General features: G+C 39.5%; 1 protein-coding gene across 2 annotated transcripts in view; it reads left to right on the top strand.

Annotated features, from left to right (window-relative positions):
• Nucleotides 1-7,980: 7,980 nt before the first annotated feature.
• The window catches only part of Dmc1 (DNA meiotic recombinase 1), a 35,917-nt gene continuing 24,319 nt past the window's right edge, over nucleotides 7,981-19,578 (top strand). For both annotated transcript variants that reach the window (XM_027931513.2, XM_071609478.1), the window contains exons 1-6: nucleotides 7,981-8,158; nucleotides 9,628-9,690; nucleotides 10,391-10,435; nucleotides 11,986-12,132; nucleotides 14,014-14,096; nucleotides 19,368-19,420. In XM_027931513.2, coding sequence (XP_027787314.1) covers nucleotides 9,640-9,690; nucleotides 10,391-10,435; nucleotides 11,986-12,132; nucleotides 14,014-14,096; nucleotides 19,368-19,420 — 379 coding nt within the window. In that variant the 5' untranslated portion in view covers nucleotides 7,981-8,158; nucleotides 9,628-9,639. The remainder of the gene's footprint in view (nucleotides 8,159-9,627; nucleotides 9,691-10,390; nucleotides 10,436-11,985; nucleotides 12,133-14,013; nucleotides 14,097-19,367; nucleotides 19,421-19,578) is intronic.

The raw sequence follows: 19,578 nt of genomic DNA on the forward strand, positions 1-19,578 counted from the left end.
CTGTTTTATGAAAATGTAGTAACTCACCAGGTAAGTCCCTTTGAACTCTCAATCCTCCTGCCTCAGCCTCCGAGCCACCACAGCACCTGGTGAGTTACTCCATTTCTCTCAATCCTCCTGCCTCAGCCTCCGAGCCACCACAGCATCTGGTGAGTTACTCCATTTTCACCCCAGCCCTATTACACATATTGTAATGTATCAAAAGTTTATTCAAATGGTTATTTATAAAGCAAATTTAAGCTAAACCAGAAATTCATTGGTGCCTAGATATTTGAACTTCTTTAAAGCTTGTTTCAAATAAACATCCTCCTTTAAAGGTTATATGCACATGAAAATATTTGCTATTTAATTTCTCTATATAAAGTTATCATGATTTGTCTTTACTGGTTCCCTTTCTTCTGTGTAACCCCTGGAACTTCAGTTACACACAGCGGAGAAGTTGTCCTAACTCGTTCGGTTGCGTTCCTTGCAATTTCTGCAAGTCGTGGTTTTGCCTTAACATTTCATTTATCTAGAACTTGGTTGGAGTCTGAATTTTTCTCAAAACAACACTAATGGTGAGTTGAAATTAATATTATGTGAGCAAAGAAAAGAGGCATCTACCCACCTCGCTACAGCATGTTGGAGCACGGTGAAATGTTTATGAAACTCAAAAGGCAACAAATTAAAAGGCAAAGAATAAAAGACCATGAAAAACAAGTGCTACCTAAAACTGCAGGAAATGCCACATGTGGATCCTGTCACTTAGGTTTGAATGACCTGTTGGTGGGGCTGCTCTCCCAGGAACTGTGGCGTCACCTTTGTGTCCAGTGCTCAGCTCACTTTGGACTCCTTTGCCTTTGGCGTGCTTTGTTCCTATAGTTCTTGGCGTAATTATTTTTATAAAGTCTGTCTTCCCTGCTGGACTGCAGGCTCTCTGGGGGGAATTGGTACAACAAATATTTTCTACAAGCTTTGAAATTTTATCAAGATCCTTAGAGCGGTCTATGCCCTTTGAATCAGTTATCACACTTCTGGAAATTCATCCTAAGAAAAGTAATCCTGTGGGCACAGTGGCTCACGCCTGTGATCCCAGCGACTGGGAGGCTGAGGCAGGAGGAGTGTGAGCTCAAAGCCAGCTCAGCAACTTAACAGGGCCCTAAACAACTCAGCGAGACCTTGTCTCTAAAGAAAATATGAAAAAAGGGTTGGGGAGGTGGCTTGGTGATTAAGTGCCCCTGGGTTCTATTCCCTGTATCAAAAAAAAAAAAAAAAAAAAAAAAGAAAGAAAAGCAATCCTAACTATGAAAAAATTATGCAAAAAAGAGCTTACATTAATTTGTAATATCTGATGTTAAGGAAATTGAGTCTATAAAACACAGCCATGCTAAGGAATATGATGTATTGTGCAGCTGTTTAAAATTATGCTTAGTGGCAGGATGCTTGTCTAGCACGCCTGAGGCCATGGGTTCCATCCCCAGAACTGCAATCAAACACAAAACAAAGCAAAGACATGGAGAATGTTTATTAGAAAATAAAAGGGTAGGAATTGAATATATGTGAATTATATATAATGTAACAATTTTTTATTAATCAGTACTTTGAACAAAAAAACTTTTTGGTTTACACTTTAAAAATAATTTTCTTAGTTGTATATGAACACAATACCTTTATTTATTTGTTTGTTTGTTTGTTTATTTAAATTTTAAAGTTGTAGGTGGATATACCAGTGCCTCATGCATGCAAGGCACTGCTCTACCACTAAGCACAACCCAGCCCTTTGGTTTGCATTTTTATTTTTAGTTTGTAAACCAATAAATTATTTTTTTCGTGCCTAACCCAGAGAGTACTTTTTGAAACAAACAGAATAAAACATTGAATGGGCCAGTGAGGCTGCACACACCTATAATCTCAGTGACTGAGGAGGCTGAGGCAGGAGGATCAAAAGTTCCAGGCCAGCCTCACCAATTGAGCAAGACCATATCTAAAATTCAAAATAAAAAAAGGGACTGGAGAGATAGCTCAATGGTAAAGCACCATGATATGGTTCATTCCCCAGTATCTAAATAAATAAATAAACCAATGGGTGATTTTTTTTCTTTCTAATTTCTATTTTTCTTCCTTAAATCTGTAGGAAGCCCCCTTAGGTTAATACAAATGCACACATTGTAGAATGGTTATTATCTCTCAGAAAATTTCCTCCCCTGCCAGAGACAATAAGCACAATATTTGAAATATCTATATAAACTGGAAGTAGAAGGAAAATGGGCATGACAAAATGGATGAATCTAAAATACCAAGAGGAAAAAAAAAAAGGTATTCGAATGTTCAGAGAATACCAGAGGTGTTTTGTAGCCATACATTCTACAAAAAAAGTATTGAGCTTCAGTAAGCACCCTCTCCTGAGTCAGTTCCTGTCTCTTCTTACTGCCTGACTAACCAGCCACTCAAGAGCCTCAGCCTCAGCTTCTCCACCCACCAAATTCCCAGAACTCTATCAATTCTTACAACTGGAGGAGAATAAGGCAAGACTCTGGCTTAAGAATTTAACCAACACTGTACAAACAGCAGTCACTCCAAACCTACGTGTAGTCCTAAGAGCAGCCACTGAGAGGCATAGGGCTCAGCAGAGGCTCCGGGGTCTCAGTCTTGGAGGTGCATGATTTGAACATGGAGATGGAGCAATGGAGCGTGGCTTTTCATAATGTTAGGAAGTACTGGCTTCATTGCATGAGGGATGGCCCACAACAGAGGAAGTGAGGACAATATTTTTCTCTTATGGGCTTGGACTGTATCATTTGAGAAACAATGTTTGTCTTCAAGAAACCCAGGGCCCGGGTAGGGCAGTATTTAACAATTTCTTGCTAAATACTTAGGGGAATATATTTCACATTGGTAGAGGATCTCAAGGGGAACAAAACTGGTGAGCCCCCAGCTTCCCTGCACCAGAGCAAGAATCATGAATGCTAGCTTCTGCCTACTCCCAAGACTATTCTAGACCCTCAGATACCACCAGCCATCAGTGAGTATTATCCCAAAGGCTCCTCCTGGGGGCTTACTCAGCACCTGGAATAGTAACTGGCACAAAGTAGGAGCTCAATAAACATTTGCTGAATTGTTGCTGTAAGTAGAATATTACCTTGGGTACAATTACTCAAACCTGAGTAGCACATCCTGTGGGGTAGAGAGGAATGTATCCTGCTAAAAAAGACCAACCTCATTTTGAACATGGGCAAAAGTACCCAAAGCTAAGTAGAGATTTACAAGGCAGAGAAAGAAAACAGGTTTCAGGAGGGAAGTTAGTGGGAGGCGAAGAACCAGGTTAGAAACTAGACTTTCTCATTTCATGTCCTGACTGTGGGAGGCCAACCTTACACATGACTGAGTTACACTCCCTGGCTGGGTGCTGAGGCTCTCAGTCACAGAAATGTGGCACCCTTCTTGGGTGCGAGGGTCCGTGTCTCGAGCATGGGTGTTTCTTGCTACAGCCCCGTGGGTGAAGCTATGCTCACCTGTTCCTTTGTAATATAACCCTTTGCCCTGTTTAGGATAGAATCTTCCATGGAAGTGCCTTGTGTGTGTCCCCTTCTCTTACTGTGCCCTTGGGTGTGGCCTACCCAGGTGTCAGTCAACCTGCTGACAGTGGACATCATGAAGATACTCAGCCCCCTGAAACCTGACCCCTTGCCTCATTTGAATAGCTTCCCTCAATAAAAGGGGTCAGCGCTTGCTCTAGCTCTCTCTCTTTCTGCGGACCCTTAAGGTCAGAGGAACCGTCACAGTGACCCCAAAGAAAAAGGTATTTGTGTCTCTTGTGTGGTTATTTCGTGCAGCCCAGTTAGCCCAGTTTAACTGGAGTGACCCCTGAGCCTTTTAGTCGCAAGAACAGAAACCTGGCGCCTGACTACTCTGGTCAGTTTGGTTGGTAGGTCCAGTTGTGGGGACCAGTAATTTGAAAATGTAAACCAGTTCTTTATGGGCAAGGTGGAAGTTCAGAATTAAAGACAGGATAAAGTGATTCGTGCCAGCTAGAAATAATCTGTATATTTATATTTAAAGTGATTATATTGGTTTAAATAATTTATTAAATGTGAGATCTCCAGATCATTCTGATTTCAAATTAAAACGTATTAATTGGGTTTAGATTAGTTATTTTTAGTTGAAAGGGGTAAGATAATTTTGCAAAGTTATGGAATATTTATGAGGACTTGAGAGTTGCTATCTTAGACTTCAATGGAGTGGTTTAATTGCTATGAAAGTTTTATCGATCAGACCAAGCAATGGAAGAAATTCAAATATACTAAAGTGAATACTACTATTTAAATTTTTTTTTTAATTTAAAAATCTCTCCCACCAGCAATCTCATTTTACATATTAACTTGGACTTATTAAAGCATCAGCTGGCACTAGCTGTGCTCTGAGGTTTTTTTTTTTTTTTAAGAGAGAGAGAATTTTTTAGTATTTATTTTTTAGTTTTCAGCGGACACAACATCTTTATTTGTATGTGGTGCTGAGGATTGAACCCGGGCCGCACGCATGCCAGGCAAGCGTGCTTGAGCCACATCCCCAGCCCCTATCTAAATTTCTTAATATAATTTGGATATGATGGTGTACACCTGCCATCCCAGGCATATGGGAGGCTGAGGCAGGAAGATCACAAGCTTAAGTCTGAAAAAAAAGAATGTAATTTAAGTTGATATAAATAGAACCATTCATTTGAAGGAGTTTGGTCTGTTAAATTTGAGTTGATTAAATGTTAATCAAAGTTCCCCTTAGAAATAATTATTAAAATGTATTAGATTTATCAATTAAATATTATTGAAGGCTTAAGAAGAACTAAAGTGTTTTTACTTTCAGAAAATTGAATGTTAACTTTTAAAAACTGCCTTGAACTTACCTATATTTTAAGTTATCTACTGCTATGCTTTCAGTAAAATTTAATGTAATGAGACAGCTGTTCATCCGTGCATGTGTGGAATGAAAAATCCCCAAATGTAAGAAGTGGAATTCAATAGGGGCAGCTAGTATTTCTGCCCCTCTGGAGAGAGATGGGGCTGGAAATTTTTACCTTTAATATAAAAGGAAATATTCATGGAAAATTAATGATCAATGGAGGTCCACTCTGAGGGTAAGCCATGACAGTAGCACTTCCTGTGATTGCCTCTGTACTTGTCTGTGATCCTTTCTAGGGCTGGCATCTTGTTATTTAAACCTAGCACCCAATGCCTAGCACAATGCCTGACAAATACATATCAATATATATCTTCTGAATGAATTAAACATGTTTAAGAAAAGATCTACCAAGTGACACTTTGTGTATAACAATCTCTGCTTCCTCCCCCCGCCCCTCTCTCTTTCTTTCTTCCGTACCAGAGATTGGTACAAAAGAAATAATCTGTATAAATTATTTCTATACAGAAATTATAGATTATTTGTATATGGAGGCCTCGCTGAGCCACATCCCCACATATTTTCAAAAATATATTTTTTTGAATATATATTTTTGAAAATATATTTATTTCGAGACAGAATCTTGCTGAGTTGCTGAGACTGGCTTTGAATTCATGATCTTCCTGCCTCAGCTTCCCAAGCTTCTGGGATTACAGGCAGGTGCTACCATGTCCTGCTCCTCCTTTAGCTCTCTATCAAAGCATTTTTGAAATTTCACCTCTTGAAACTCCAAGAATGTAAATCCACAGGCAACAGTTTGAGGAAGACTAACTGTACCCACTGGAATCATGTGCCTTTATTGGTTATAAGGTGATTGTCCACAGAGGGGCAGTAAAGTGTAATAGTTTAAAATTCAGGTACTGATGATTATCCCCACTGCCTCCTTTTCTTTTCTTTTTTTTTGGGGGGGGGTGTTGGTTACTGGGGATTGAACTCAGGGGCATTCCACCACATCCCCAGCCCTATTTTGTATTTTATTTAGAGACAGGGTCTCACTGAGTTGCTTAGCGCCTCATTTTTACTGAGGCTAGTTTGAATTTGTGATCCTCATGTCTCAGCTTTCCATGCTGCTGGGATTACAGGCATGTGCCACCATACCTGGCCTGTTTTCTTATTTTTAGAATACAAAACTGACACAGAATTGGAGAAATTGGGGTTCCCTGAAGGATTTTTAAAAATTAGGTGAACTGTATTATCTAGTTACTACTTAACATGAAACCTCTCACTTGCCATGCTCCATATCTTGGGTAGGAAAGTTGCATTTTGCCATGAAGGATTTAAATATATATGTATATGTATATATATGATATATATATGTATATATTTGATAGTATATGGTTATTTATCAATGTCTTTATGGTTTCAGAGTTTTGGGTTAAAGAGATTTTTTTGTGCTATGAAATAATAAACTTCCCCATATTTTCTTCTAGTACATTTATTAATATATTGTTCAGATTAGATTTTTTGATCCATCTGGAATTTATTTTGATATAAGGTGTGAAATATGGTTCCAATTTTATTTTCCTTCCAGATGGCTACCTAGTCATTCCAACACCATTCACTGAATTCATCATTTCCCCACTAATTTGAAAGGCCACCTACATCATTTTCAGAATTTTTGTATGATATGAAAGACTCATGTATTTTTGGCCCTGATTTGACTGCAAAGGACTTCCCATGCACTTTTTAACTCCTCCAGGGCTTGTCATTGTTTTAAAATATTTTAAAAGTTGTATATAGCCATCAATATGATACCCCAACAAGATTCTATCCTCACTTCATGAATTTGTCATTACCAAGCTCACTTCAGTTTCTTTCTTTAAGTATACTACACACAACCTTCAAATATTATGAACATTTCTCTCTCCCAGCTGTCACTACACCAACTACATATGTTAGATTTCCCTAAATCATCTTGCTGTGCTCTTTACAGCTCTTCTGTAGTCTGTTGATGTCTTCATCTCACAAGTTGCTCAAAACTTACTATAATTATTTTAGGTGAGGACTCCAGAGTGAAAGCCTATCATAACCAGTTCCTTCCAAAATGGGCATTAATTTCCATATAACAGGGACAGGTTGTATTTCTGGAAAATAACAGATTTTGAAAAGCAACGGCAGTTATTTAAACAATCTTTAAACAATCCACCTGGGAGGGAGTTCAAAATGACGGCTGCGATTGTGGGAATTGCTTGCTATTTATTTCAACAAAATGATTCAGAAGAAAAAGGGCCGCCCTCTACCAGGTCTTGTACCCAAAGAACTGTTTGCACAGATACTCGTCCAAGATTCTTCGCAACCTCTACCTCAGCAGATGCTTTTTCAAATGTTTCATGACGCTCCTCCAGTCAGTCCCCATAAGGGGAGAAGAAAGAGGCCGCAGGAGCTGGCTGTGCTGGCACGAAGGCAGGCCTAAATTTTCTATTTAAAGGCAGAATCAAAATATGTTTGTCTTCTATGTTCTATTTAAAACTTCAAGCCAGGACAAAGAAAAAGCACTCTCCGTCTTGAATGGGCCTTTGGCGTGTCAATCACAGAGAAGAGTGGCACGTGCCGAGAGTTAGGGAATTGAGGAACACGGAGGTACGAAGCCAGGTATGGGACGCCTGGAGTGAAGAAAGCCGTGGCCCGTGGGGAACAGACCACCACATCCGACCTCCCAGCCCAGGGTCCCCATTATGGTAGACATCGATGGGTCATCTCCCGCTCACATCAGCCACCTGACTCAGCAACCCCGGCCCCGATTCCCAAGGTCCGCCATCCCTGAGCCTGCCTCAGCTCACCGGACGCCCAGCGCTCTCCTCCCACCAAGACCCCTCCTCAGCACTCTTCCTTCACGTCGCCGCAGCCCCATCCCAGCGCGCCACCCCCAGCAGGCTACTCTAGCGCTAGCCCCTGCTTCCCGCCCCTTGCCCTCCGCCCGCCCCTTTCCCCGCCCAGTGGTCCTCTGACCCGCCCATCGTAGGCCCCGCCCTCTGCGCCCCGCCCCGCGCTCCTCGCCCCGCCCACGCCGAGCGCGCGCCGCCCCCCCTCCCCAGTTGGCGCTAAACCTTTTGGTCAGCTACGCGCGGGTCGTCAGCCTGGCGTTCTAGGTCGGAGTTTAAATTCTGAGCTGAAGGCGGGAAACCTAAGCTGGGGGGCTCACCGTCAAAACCTCGTGGAGACTGTGGGTTTGGGGGGCGTCGAGTGACAGAAAGGGAAAGCGTGTGGAGAATCTGAGGGGAAACGCAAGGTGTGCGGAAAGCGCGCCTCTTTGTGGGCCTTCCCTGGCGGTCGTTGCCGGGTCCTGGGCCGACGACGGGGTCCCGCCCCACGCCCGGGAGGGAACCTAGGGGTCTTGAGGGGCTTCCAGTTGCGTTTCGAGTCGAGTCGGGCCGAGTTGCACGGGCCTCCTGGGGGGCCCGGGGCGGGAGGCGGCCAGGAAGCCAGCGGGGACCTCGGTCCTGGGCCCTTTGTCCGTGAGATGGGAGGAACGGGGGTGTGGGGGGGGTAGGTGTCCCTCGGTGGAGACGGTCCGTGGCGTCCTGGGAGTCGCGATGGCCAGCTGAAGGTCCCGCTCGCATTTTCCCTCGTTCGCCCCGTGGCCGCGGGTCCACTTTGCGCTGCCTCCAGCCCCTGACTTTGCCGTTCATCGAGGAAATGGAAGAGACCTGGAAAAATTATACTCGGGGCAGGTTTTATTGTAGAGAACCTGATAACTTAAAAAAAAAAAAATCTGCAGTGTTAAACTGGAGGCTATTTACTGCCTACCAGTCCCCCCACCCCCGCCCAGCGCTGGGATTGAACCCCGGGGTGCTCTATCACTGAGCTGCATCTCCAGCCCTTTGTAATTTTTGAGACTGGGTCTCACTAAGTTGCCCAGGCTGGCCTAGAACTTGCCATCTTCCTAACTCACAGGTGTGCCCCACTACACCTGCAGCCCTAACCTTATATGGGGTATCCACTTTTACAAAATCATGAGACTAGTCAATACTGCAAAGCAAAATATAGCAAATGATTTATGAAACAGTCACCAGAGCTCCTATTCACTACCATTAAGCAGGAAGGCATTCATTATATATGAGAAAAACAAAACCTGTTTATCGAGAGTAGTCTTAAGTTTGAGGTGGTGAGGAATACAAAGAAGAAAGGCACAATACTGAGGTTCTTAGGGTGTTGTTAAACATAAGCCTAAAAAGTTAAAAGTAATAATTCTGGCGGGGCGTGGTGGCACTTGCCTGTAATTGCAGCGACTTAGGAGGCTGAGGCAGGAGGATGGTGAGTTCAAAGCCAGCCTCAGCAACTTAGCAAGGCCCTACCCAACTTAAAGGGTTACAGATGTGGCTCAGAGTTTCCCAGAATCAGCCTTGGTTTAATCCCTGGTACCAAATAATGAAGTAATAAGCAATTCTAAATCACATTCCAAGTAAACAATAAAGATATCCTCAGTCATTAACTGCAATAGAAAATCGGAAGACAATAAAAAAGTGAACAGTGCTAAGGAAAGAAGAAACTAAGCTTCCACAATGCCCCCCCCCATACAAAATAATGCCATAAGCCCAGTAGAAAAGATAGATCAGCCTAGTTTTTCCAAAGCATTTCTTTTATTGTCCTGGTCTTTGGTGACTTTGAAATGAAATCAAAGAGTCTTCTAAGCAGAGGATTTTTTTTTAACTTTATGAACTATAATTACTTCTTTAAAAATATTTCTTATTTTCCCAGAATTGACTCAACATGAAAGAGGATCAAGTTGTACAGGAAGAACCAGGATTCCAAGATGAAGAGGTATAACAAATATGTTGAAAGATACACAGATATTCAGTCATTTCACACACACGCAAAATGAAGTTCCTTGTCTCTTAGCTACTATATTTGGAAACAGTAGAAATAAGACATAGTTATGCATTACAAATATGAACAGTTTGATTGGCAAGGGATGTTAACATTAACTACTTAGCAACTGGCTTGAAAGGGTTTTTGTTTGTTTTGTTTTTGCAGTTCTGGGCTAGACCCCAGGCCCTCATGCATGCTAAGCAAGGGCTCTACCACTGAGATACACATCCAGCCTGCTGTACAAAAGTATTTCAGTAACTTAACTGGTATGGCCATGCTGGTGCCTAAGCACATTGGTACTGAATAGCTGTCTGGTCCTAAAAGGAGAACAAAATTTGGAGGGGAAGAATGTTGCAAAAACATTTAAAATGGGTCAAATGTTCCACTGCTTTGGGTAAAGGTTTTAAAATTTTAGGGAAGCTGTGGCAAAGGTTATTGGCTTTGCAGACCTTTCAAAGTTGGTGCCTCTTCTAAATATGTAATGATGTGTTTGAAAAAATGTTATCAATACCACCACAATCTGCCTAAAAAAGTGGAATTTGAGACATTTTGGGATAGGTCTAATATTCAATTAACTCTTTAAAAAATATGTAACATTTGGATACAAAGAATCAAAACTCCATTTTTTTCTTTTCTGTTCCATTTCCTTTAGGAATCTTTGTTTCAAGACATTGACCTATTACAGAAACATGGAATTGTAAGTAGTTTTTCAATGCCATGTTGAATTGTCCGATTCAGAGTTTCCCAGCATCAGCCTTATAAATATTTGGATGATTCTTTGTGTATTTGGGGGCAAGGGGTTGTTCTGTGCTTTGTAGGGTGTTGAGCAACAAGCTTGGTATTCCAGAACAACCTGGTCCCAGTGTGACACCCAAGGTGCCATGAGATCCTAGCAAAGAGGTGGGCAGATCCAGGATTGCTAAGTGCAATATACTGGGGGAATTACTGACGAAAGCACAGCCCAGGCATTGGGAAGACCAAGTAGATATCTGTAATTTAGGTTAGAAGGAGGGTATATACTTGGTTAGAATGAAAGTGACTTCATGCAAACTGTAATGTTTCTGGCTTAGCTTTAATATCAAAAAGTCAGACACATTCCAGGGTCCAGTTGTAAAGCTCTACATATCACCCTAATGGTTTGTTCTGTTTATGGTAAGCTGGGAAATTATGCAGAAAAAAAAAACAACTGATATTATTCTGGAGCATTTATGTTGCATATGGCTGTGGTCATGTAATGTCCAGATGACTCCATAAAAATGGCCTCTACTTACTCATTTCATGCCAGTAGCACTCCTGCAGCTGTAACACTAGACACTATCATATGTACCCAGGAATCAGAATTGTCCCTCATTCAGAACCACTAATCCAATTGGAGGTATTAAGAACTTGCTCTAAAATCATTATAAATCTTCTTATCTATCTAGATTTATTCTATCCATTAACACAAAATTTAATTCTGTTTGTCAGGTGGCTGGCTTAAAACTAGATGGATTTCAGCAGTAATTATTGATAGTAAAATTCTGCTGATGTTATCTTTTGAGAGCCTCCTATCTAAAGTCTTTTTTTATATTTATTTTTTTAGTTGTAGTTGGACACAATACCTTTATTTTATTTATTTACATGTTGCTGAGGATCGAACCCAGGCCTTGCATGTGCTAGGCAAGCGCTCTACTGCTGAGCCACAACCCCAGCCCTCTAAATCTTTCTATTTTAGAAAATAGAAGCAAGGAAAAAAAATTCTGTCTTTTGGCGATCTTTTTATTTGCATTCTCCTGGGGCAGAAGGAAAAATAATCTTTAAAAAATTTAGAACATTTTAATAATGAAGTTCTGTAGAAGGAAGGAACTGAACTGAGGGGGTGAATGTGTGATAAATTTGTTAGTTTTTCCACCAACAGACTTTTCTTTTGAGTTCCCTGTTACATTGCCATTGTCTCACTAACATTCTTGGGAAATCAGGGCACAGCCAGAACATTTGGCAGCCTGGTGGGTATGTTCTACTCAGATATTTCCAGAACATTTGGAAATATTTTTTACCATCCTCCTTCTTACTTTTGTCTTGTCTTCTGAAATATACCTAAGGCTCTTGCAAAGCACTCAGTATCAAAGCAGTATTCCACCTGGTTGCTTGTATAAAATTGGCATCATGATGGAAGGAGATGGACAGAAAAGCACATGACATACATAGTACGGGAACCTTTTAGGCTGGCATTTTATAAATCTGTTGTGCCCATTCTTCCATTTACAGAACGTGGCTGACATTAAGAAACTGAAGTCAGTAGGAATCTGTACCATTAAAGGGATACAGATGACAACAAGAAGAGCCCTATGCAATGTCAAAGGGCTTTCAGAAGCCAAAGTGGACAAGATTAAAGAGGCTGCCAACAAACTCATTGTAAGCAAAATCCACTCTTGCTGTTTTAGTTTAGAAGGGCTTCATGAGTCTTTGTAGCTTTTCTCATTATGTGAGAATTCTGAATTTCTGTAGATCACAATATGTGATTATCCCCAAGTTAATGTTTTAATCATTTTGGTTCCAAAGCAATATCAATCAATTTCTCAAAGATTGTGGTAGGGAATTAAGAGACCTGGAACACTAATTAAGGTAATTATTTTTACCTAAAAACTTTCCTTTTTGTCTCCCTTTATGCTACTTTTGACTTTCTGTTTCGCTGCCTTTCTTTCTCTCATTTATTTTTTTACAACCTCCTTCTTACTTTTATCTTGTCTTCTGAAACATACCTAAGGCTGTTGCAAAGCACTCAGTATCAAAGCAGTAATCCTCTTCTGGTATAATAGGCCAGTTGATAAGAGCACATTGGTGAGCAAAAGGCTAGCAGTGATTAGTTCTACATGTGTGTGACTGATAGAAATGACCATGATGATGCCACTGATGATGCTCAAGTACCCATACTCTCCAACTGGGCCCATGGACTGTGAGTGGCCTATGAGCTGTCAGGCAAAAGTATATATGCCTTTGACCCAAGCTTTTTTGTAGAGCCCTTAGGGACCACTAGGGGTACCAGCTCTGGAACTAGGAATGTACCAAAAGTAGTCACCAAGTGTCCCTTTCTGCAGAAGATCAAGCCTCTCCATTTGTATGTGTGGGTCTCAATCCAGTCAAGTCCAGAAGTTCTCTTTACCAACAGTCATTTGGTTTCCTTCTTCGGAGACAGTCAGGACTGAAGAGAGATGCAAGTGGCATTGTGGTCCTTAACTTGGAGAAGACCCAGCTGAACTCTGAACCCTCCCAGTTGCTGTAGCTTCAGGTCCACTTTGGCAGTATATCCACAGTTCAATTCCATAATTGCCAGCGTGTCTAAGGAAGCCCTAAAGCGGTATCCAGGAAACAGTTTGGGAAACTACTACTTAATAGCTCTTAGATATTAGTCTTCTTTGGAACTTAAATTTCATCATCAAAGAAAAGAACCCCTCTTTTTCTGCACCCAAAGTCTTATCCTTTCTTAGTGAAAGCCAGGTCTGGGCTTGTTCCTCCATCTCCTAAGTTCTTCAAAGTTTGAGAACCACTATCACCATATGGAATAACAAAGGGAAACACATTCAACAACACAGGGATCTACTTTCACCACTGCACTGTGCAGCTCCACCACTGTAAAGTTGTAGCTCATTAATCAGCAAATATGTACTAAATCTACCATGTGAAAAATGTTGTCATATATTCATGGAAACAGGTATTTCTGTTCTCCTTGAAACTTCTAGAGCTGGAAAAAAAAATGATAATGTAGAATGAAATCATCTGAACCATTCAGTAAAATACCATTCTGCTTTGTGCCATGAATATATTTTATTTAATGTTCATAGCTATCATATGAGACACTATTATTATCGCCACTTGACCCAAAAGTGAAAATTGATTTACAGCAATATTAAGTAATTTATCCCATATCATATAACTAGTAAGGACCAGAGATACAATTTGAACCTAGGAAGGGTGGTTCAAAGTTAGTGTTTTTAACCATGATCTGGTCTACCTTCAAATATGTCAGAATTGTAGCTCATACCAAATGATGACCTTGATAATTGAGCATATAGTTTTGAGCAGCATTTGAAAAATTAAAAAAAAAATTTGTTGTAGTTGTATAGAATGCCTTTATTTTATTTGTTTATTTATTTATTATGTGGTATTGAGGATTGAACCCAGTGCCTCACACATGCTAGGCAAGCACTCTGCCACTGAGCAACAGCACCCCCAGCATTTGAAATTGAAACCATTATCTTATACCCTTTTTGAATCTGTCTTTTTATCTTTTTGTAGGAACCAGGATTCTTGACTGCATTTGAGTATAGTGAGAAGAGGAAGATGGTTTTCCATATCACCACTGGGAGCCAAGAATTTGAGTATGTATCTCAACATTTTTTATAACCACCAAGTACAATCTTTGGAATACCATGTTTCTTTTCTTTCATCTGGTTGTTATTTCTACTATAATCAGTAGAAATAGCTTCTTTTTTTGGAGTAGCTTGTTGGGTTTTTTTCCCAAAAAATACAAACCAAAGAAATTGCAGACTGCTTATAGGAATAGGATTAAATTTATTCCAAGAAATTCAGACCCAAAATATAAGTGATTTCTGAATCAGTCTATATTAATCTATAAACTATTTTAAAAAATCAGTTTAGCTTTTCATTTCCTTTCCTTCTCCACTGATGAAGAAAGTTTCATTTCACCTTTTGAGCTTACTTAAAAATCAGTTGTTAGCCAGGCACAGTGGTGCATGCCCATAATCCTAGCAGCTCAGGAGGCTGTGACAGGAGAGTCACAAGTTCAAAGCCAGCCTTGTCAATTTAGCAAGGCTCTGAGAAATTTAGCGAGATCCTGTATCAAAATAAAAAATAAAAAGGAATGGGGATGGGCTGGGATTGTGGCTCAGTGGTAGAGCGCTCGCCTAGCACACCTTCAAAAAAAAAATCAGTTGTTAGAAGCCAGATGTGGTGGTATATGCATGTAATTCCACACTTGGGAGACTGAGACAGGAGGACAACAAGCTCAAGGCCAGCCTCAGCAACTTAATGAGACCATTAGCAAATCAATGAGACCCTGTCTCAAAATATAATAATAATAACAACAACAACAACAGTGACTGTGGATGTAGCTCAGTGTCAAAGCAACCCTGGCTTTAATCCCCAGTAACCAAAAAAGAAAAAAAAACTCACTTGTTCGATTGAATATTTTAGAATAATACAGGATTGGTTTTGCATTTCAGCAGGGACAATTTTAATCTTACTCCTATAATTTTATTCCTTTTTGTTTACTATTTTATGATTTCTAAGACATATTATCTTCCCAAACCCACGCAAATTGATTAGAATGGGCTCTTTGCCTACCTTACTAGGCAGAATTAGTCTTTAAGTTAGAGTAGTGTTCAGGAGCAATTACAACAAAAGCAGTATTAAAGTATTCCTGAAAACTCTGGCTTTATAAGAAAGGGCAAGAAAAAAGGATTTCATAGTCAAATATACCTCCATTTTGAATGTTCAGTGAGCAACTCAGGCTTCACAGATCCAAAACCAAACTTTTGCTCTTTGCCCTGTATCTGCTCCTCCTGCAGGTCCCTCATCTGAGATCTTTTTAGTGATCTTCAGACCTAAAATCTTGGTGTCATTCTTGGTATCTTCTCCCCCACCCCCCACACTACCTATAATCCATTAACAAATCCTGCCTTCTAACTAACCTGTTTCTTTCAGACCTTGCCCCTACTGTTTATGCTTGATACAAGAACCAGAATAATCTTTTTACTTATGTATGTATTTTTTGGTACCAGGGATTGAAACCAAGGGTGCTTAACCACTAGGCAACATCCCCAGCACTTTTTTTTTTTTTAATCTTTTTTTGAGATAGGATCTCACTAAATTGCTTAGGGCCATGCTAAATTGTCAAGAATGGCTTTGAAGTGCAATCCTCCTGCCTCAGTTTCCCAGACCACTTGGATTACAGGCATGCACCACCTGTTCCATCCTTTTAAAATGTAGATCAGAATGTGACACTCTACTCAAAACACTCCAATGACTTCCCATTTTAGCTAGAGAAAAAGCCAAAGTCTTCCCCAATCCCTAATCAAATCTCATCTTTTATTCTTCTGGTTTACTGTGTACCTGAAACACTAGCCTGTTTGCATTGCCTAGAATGTATCAGATACATACCTGCATCAGGGCCTTTGCATTCAGTGTTCCCTCTGCCTGGAATACTCTGTCCTTGTATATCTCCGTGGCTTGTCATCTCTTTCAGGTCTTTACTAAAATGTCACATCTCAAGAAGGCCTTCTCTGATCACTTTATTTGAAAATGTAAGCTCCCCTCCTTTAAACTCTGTAATATTTATCCCATTTCTCCATCTTATTTTTATTCATACCATTTAATAATGTCTGACATGCTACTTATGTTTCTTAATTAATTAAATTTTTGAGGTGCCTCATATATGCTAAGCCAAGTACTCTATCACTGAGCTATCTCCCCAGCCCTTTACTTTTATTTTCTGACCTCCCTCTAGAATGTAAGATCCATGAAGTAAAGGATTTCAGTATTTTTTGTTCTTTGCTTTATTCGCCAAAGGTAAAGTGGTTCTCAATAAATATTTGTTGAATGACTAAATAAACACATAATGAATAAAATAAGTTTACCAAGTCCAATCTACTATATATTCTTCTTGAAGATTCACCATGCCTTCTGTGTTAATAAAGGATCTGTGAAATCCTTCAGTAAGACAAAACACCTTTTTAACCCAGCACTGCCCCACAGAACCTCCTCTCCAACCCCCATGGAAGAGTCTTTGGAAAATCCTGCCCCAAGGCAAATTGTTGAAAATCAAGTTGATCAATAAAACTTGATTTTCAGTGACAATCTGACATTCCCCAGTTACTCTGCCTGGTGGCTTATGAACCTTTGGGCTATATAAATAAATATTGAGTCTTCATTGATGTTTGCTTTTGGGCACAGAAAAGATCACTCGGGAGCTAAGTTTTTTAAAATTAATATTTGATTCATTAGAATTTCTCTTAAACTTTTAAGTTCTTTTATAAATCTAGTAAATTTTAAGAGGGTTTTTATGATATGGTTAACTAAATTTCCTCAAGCATTTAAGTTATACATTTAGTATATTGTATTTCATCAGTCTAAAAATAAATGGAGAGACAGGTGCTCCAAAATAAATGAATTTATTTGGGAATAGTAGAGAATTGCAATTTGGAGTACACAAGCTATGGCAGGCCACAGGTGTATCCAGGAGGGTGGGTGAAAGAAAAAGAAACCAAAATTTACAAAGATCAAAAGTCACAGGAGACTGTTAACTGTAGTTGGTGTTAGCTTATTGGCTGAGACAGCCATTGCTAGGCATGTATCCTTGTAGAAGCACTCCATCTAGAACATTGCAGTCTTGAAGTTCTCCCAATAAGTTCTATTACTGGTCTACTGAGGAATGTTTTTTAATAGGTCTTGTTTGAATCATGTATGTGTGAGAACTTCTATTCTGTGGACTTGTCAGGTTCTGTTTTGTTAGTTTGACATAAGTGACTTCATTTTGGTACTGGTAGCTCTCATAATTTCCTTTAAGAACTTTGTCTAATTATTAACAAGCAAGATCTTCCCAATTACCTAAATATCTTTTGAAAACTAATGAACTTATAAATATAGTGGGACTTTGGCACTCATAAATGTTCAGATACTGTTTATGAACTTAGATATCAACTTAAAAAATCATAGCTCTATGTCATTTAATTATCCAGAGACTATTCTGCTATTATAAAAAGATCAAATTTCCTTACATTTTAAAAGTTCTCAAAGAACAAATATAAAATCATCATGAAAATTACTGTGAAAATAGTAAGTTGTGGGTTTTAAGTTTTATCTCTATTTTAAAATCTTCTTAGATATAAAACATTATTTCTACATCTAATTCTGTATTTTCCTGAGTTTCACAAATGAAATAATTATATTACCCCAAATAATCTGGGGTACACTCCTAAACAAATTTTGGAGTTACCTTTGCAGCCTGATTGTATTACATATTAACCAGAAATTGTGTCTGGTATTTTTCAGAGCTATAGCCTTTCAGGGTGATTTTTTTACAAGATGAGGAGAGGCAAGTAAAGCTCTCTTTTAGTAGTTGCCTGACCTGTTACATCTCCAAGGGCAAAGCCTCCAAATGGGGTGATTGCTCAGCTTACATGTCCTTTAGATTCAAGCTACACAGGTCAGTATCTAGATTTTTGTGTTCTTCATTGAAGTCTGTATCCCTCACTAAGTTTGTTTGTAACTTCCAACATTGCTTCAATTTACATTTAAATTGCTCTCTTAAACTAGTAAATTCTCTATTATTCCCAAATTCCCAAACTACATCCATAACTCCTAAGGCTTTGTCTAATCAGTGATCATATCTCCAAAGACTTGCTAATAGAAACTACAAAGGTTTTTTAAGTGTTCCTACCAGGTATTAACACAGTTAATACAATGTTTGTTGTATTTGATGAATGAATGAAATCATAACTAAATTTAGTTCTTTTCATATCAAGAACATTAAATGCCTAAAACATTGGGTTACCAAATAAATATATGCTATCAAAACCTGGCAATTATTCTTCTGACTGCTAATATTACCTATAACATCTTTAAGCATTTTCTATTCTGACATGTTGTCCTTAAAATTTGGTTTATGTGAAATAAGCCAAATATGATGACAATCTCTGGATTCTCCTAATATCTGCTTTTTGTGTTTCTTTTTTTTTGGTACCAGGGTTTGAACTCAGGGGTACTCAACAGCTGAGCCACATCCCTAGACCTATTTTTTTATATTTTATTTAGAGACAGGGTCTCACTGAGTTGCTTAGCACCTCACCATTACTGAGGCTGGTTTTAAACTCATGGCCTCTTGTCTCAGCCTCCTGAGCTGCTGGGATTGCAGGCGTGGGCCACCATGCCTGGAGATTTCTTTTTGTGTTTCTCATTGTATTAAAAAATTGAATATTCAGTTGACTTTTAGAAACATCGTCCCTGCACAATTTGAAAAACCCAATTAATAACTAAGATCATTGGGCTGGGGATGTAGCTCAGTGGCAGAACACTTCCCTACAATGCACAAGACCCTGGCTGTGTTCAAACCCCAGCACTGTAAAACAATAACAAACAAAGACCCTACATTTTAATTGCAATTCAATTTAAAAGAATAGTGGAGTGCCTGTAATCGCAGCCACTCAGGAGGCTGAGGCAGAAGGATTACAAATTATTATAAGCCAGCATGGGCAACTTGGCAAGACCTTGTCACAAAATAAAAAAAAATAAAATAAATTGGGATTGGGGCTCAGTGGTTAAGTGCTCCTGTGTTCAATCCCATATGCAAAAAAAAAAATGACCTTACTTACTTATTTACTTTTGGTATCTAGAAGTAAGAATAGCAGGGCTTATAAGTTGCTTTGTTGATCCACCTGCCCATACACAATATTGAACCTATGAACTAAACAGGTAGAGTGCCATTTGTTCAGACTAGAATTCCTGTGCATGTTTATAAAAATAGATGGGTGAGATAGATGGATGGATGGCAGGTAACTAATATACAAATTCCTTCTCCTTTCTTGAAATCCCTATTTCTATGCCTATTACTAATGCTTTCTTTCTATTTCCAGTAAGTTGCTAGGAGGTGGAATTGAAAGCATGGCAATCACAGAAGCTTTTGGAGGTAGGTGGAACCTTAATATTTTGTTATATGAAATATATATTTATGCATATCTTTGTATACACACATATAATTAAACAAACAACAGGGGCTGGGTTGTGGCTCACTCAGTAGTGGAACACTTGCCTAGGTTGTGTGAGGTACTGGGTTTGATTACTCAG

Source organism: Marmota flaviventris, chromosome 3 (assembly GCF_047511675.1).
Source record: "Marmota flaviventris isolate mMarFla1 chromosome 3, mMarFla1.hap1, whole genome shotgun sequence".
Lineage (NCBI taxonomy): Eukaryota > Metazoa > Chordata > Mammalia > Rodentia > Sciuridae > Marmota > Marmota flaviventris.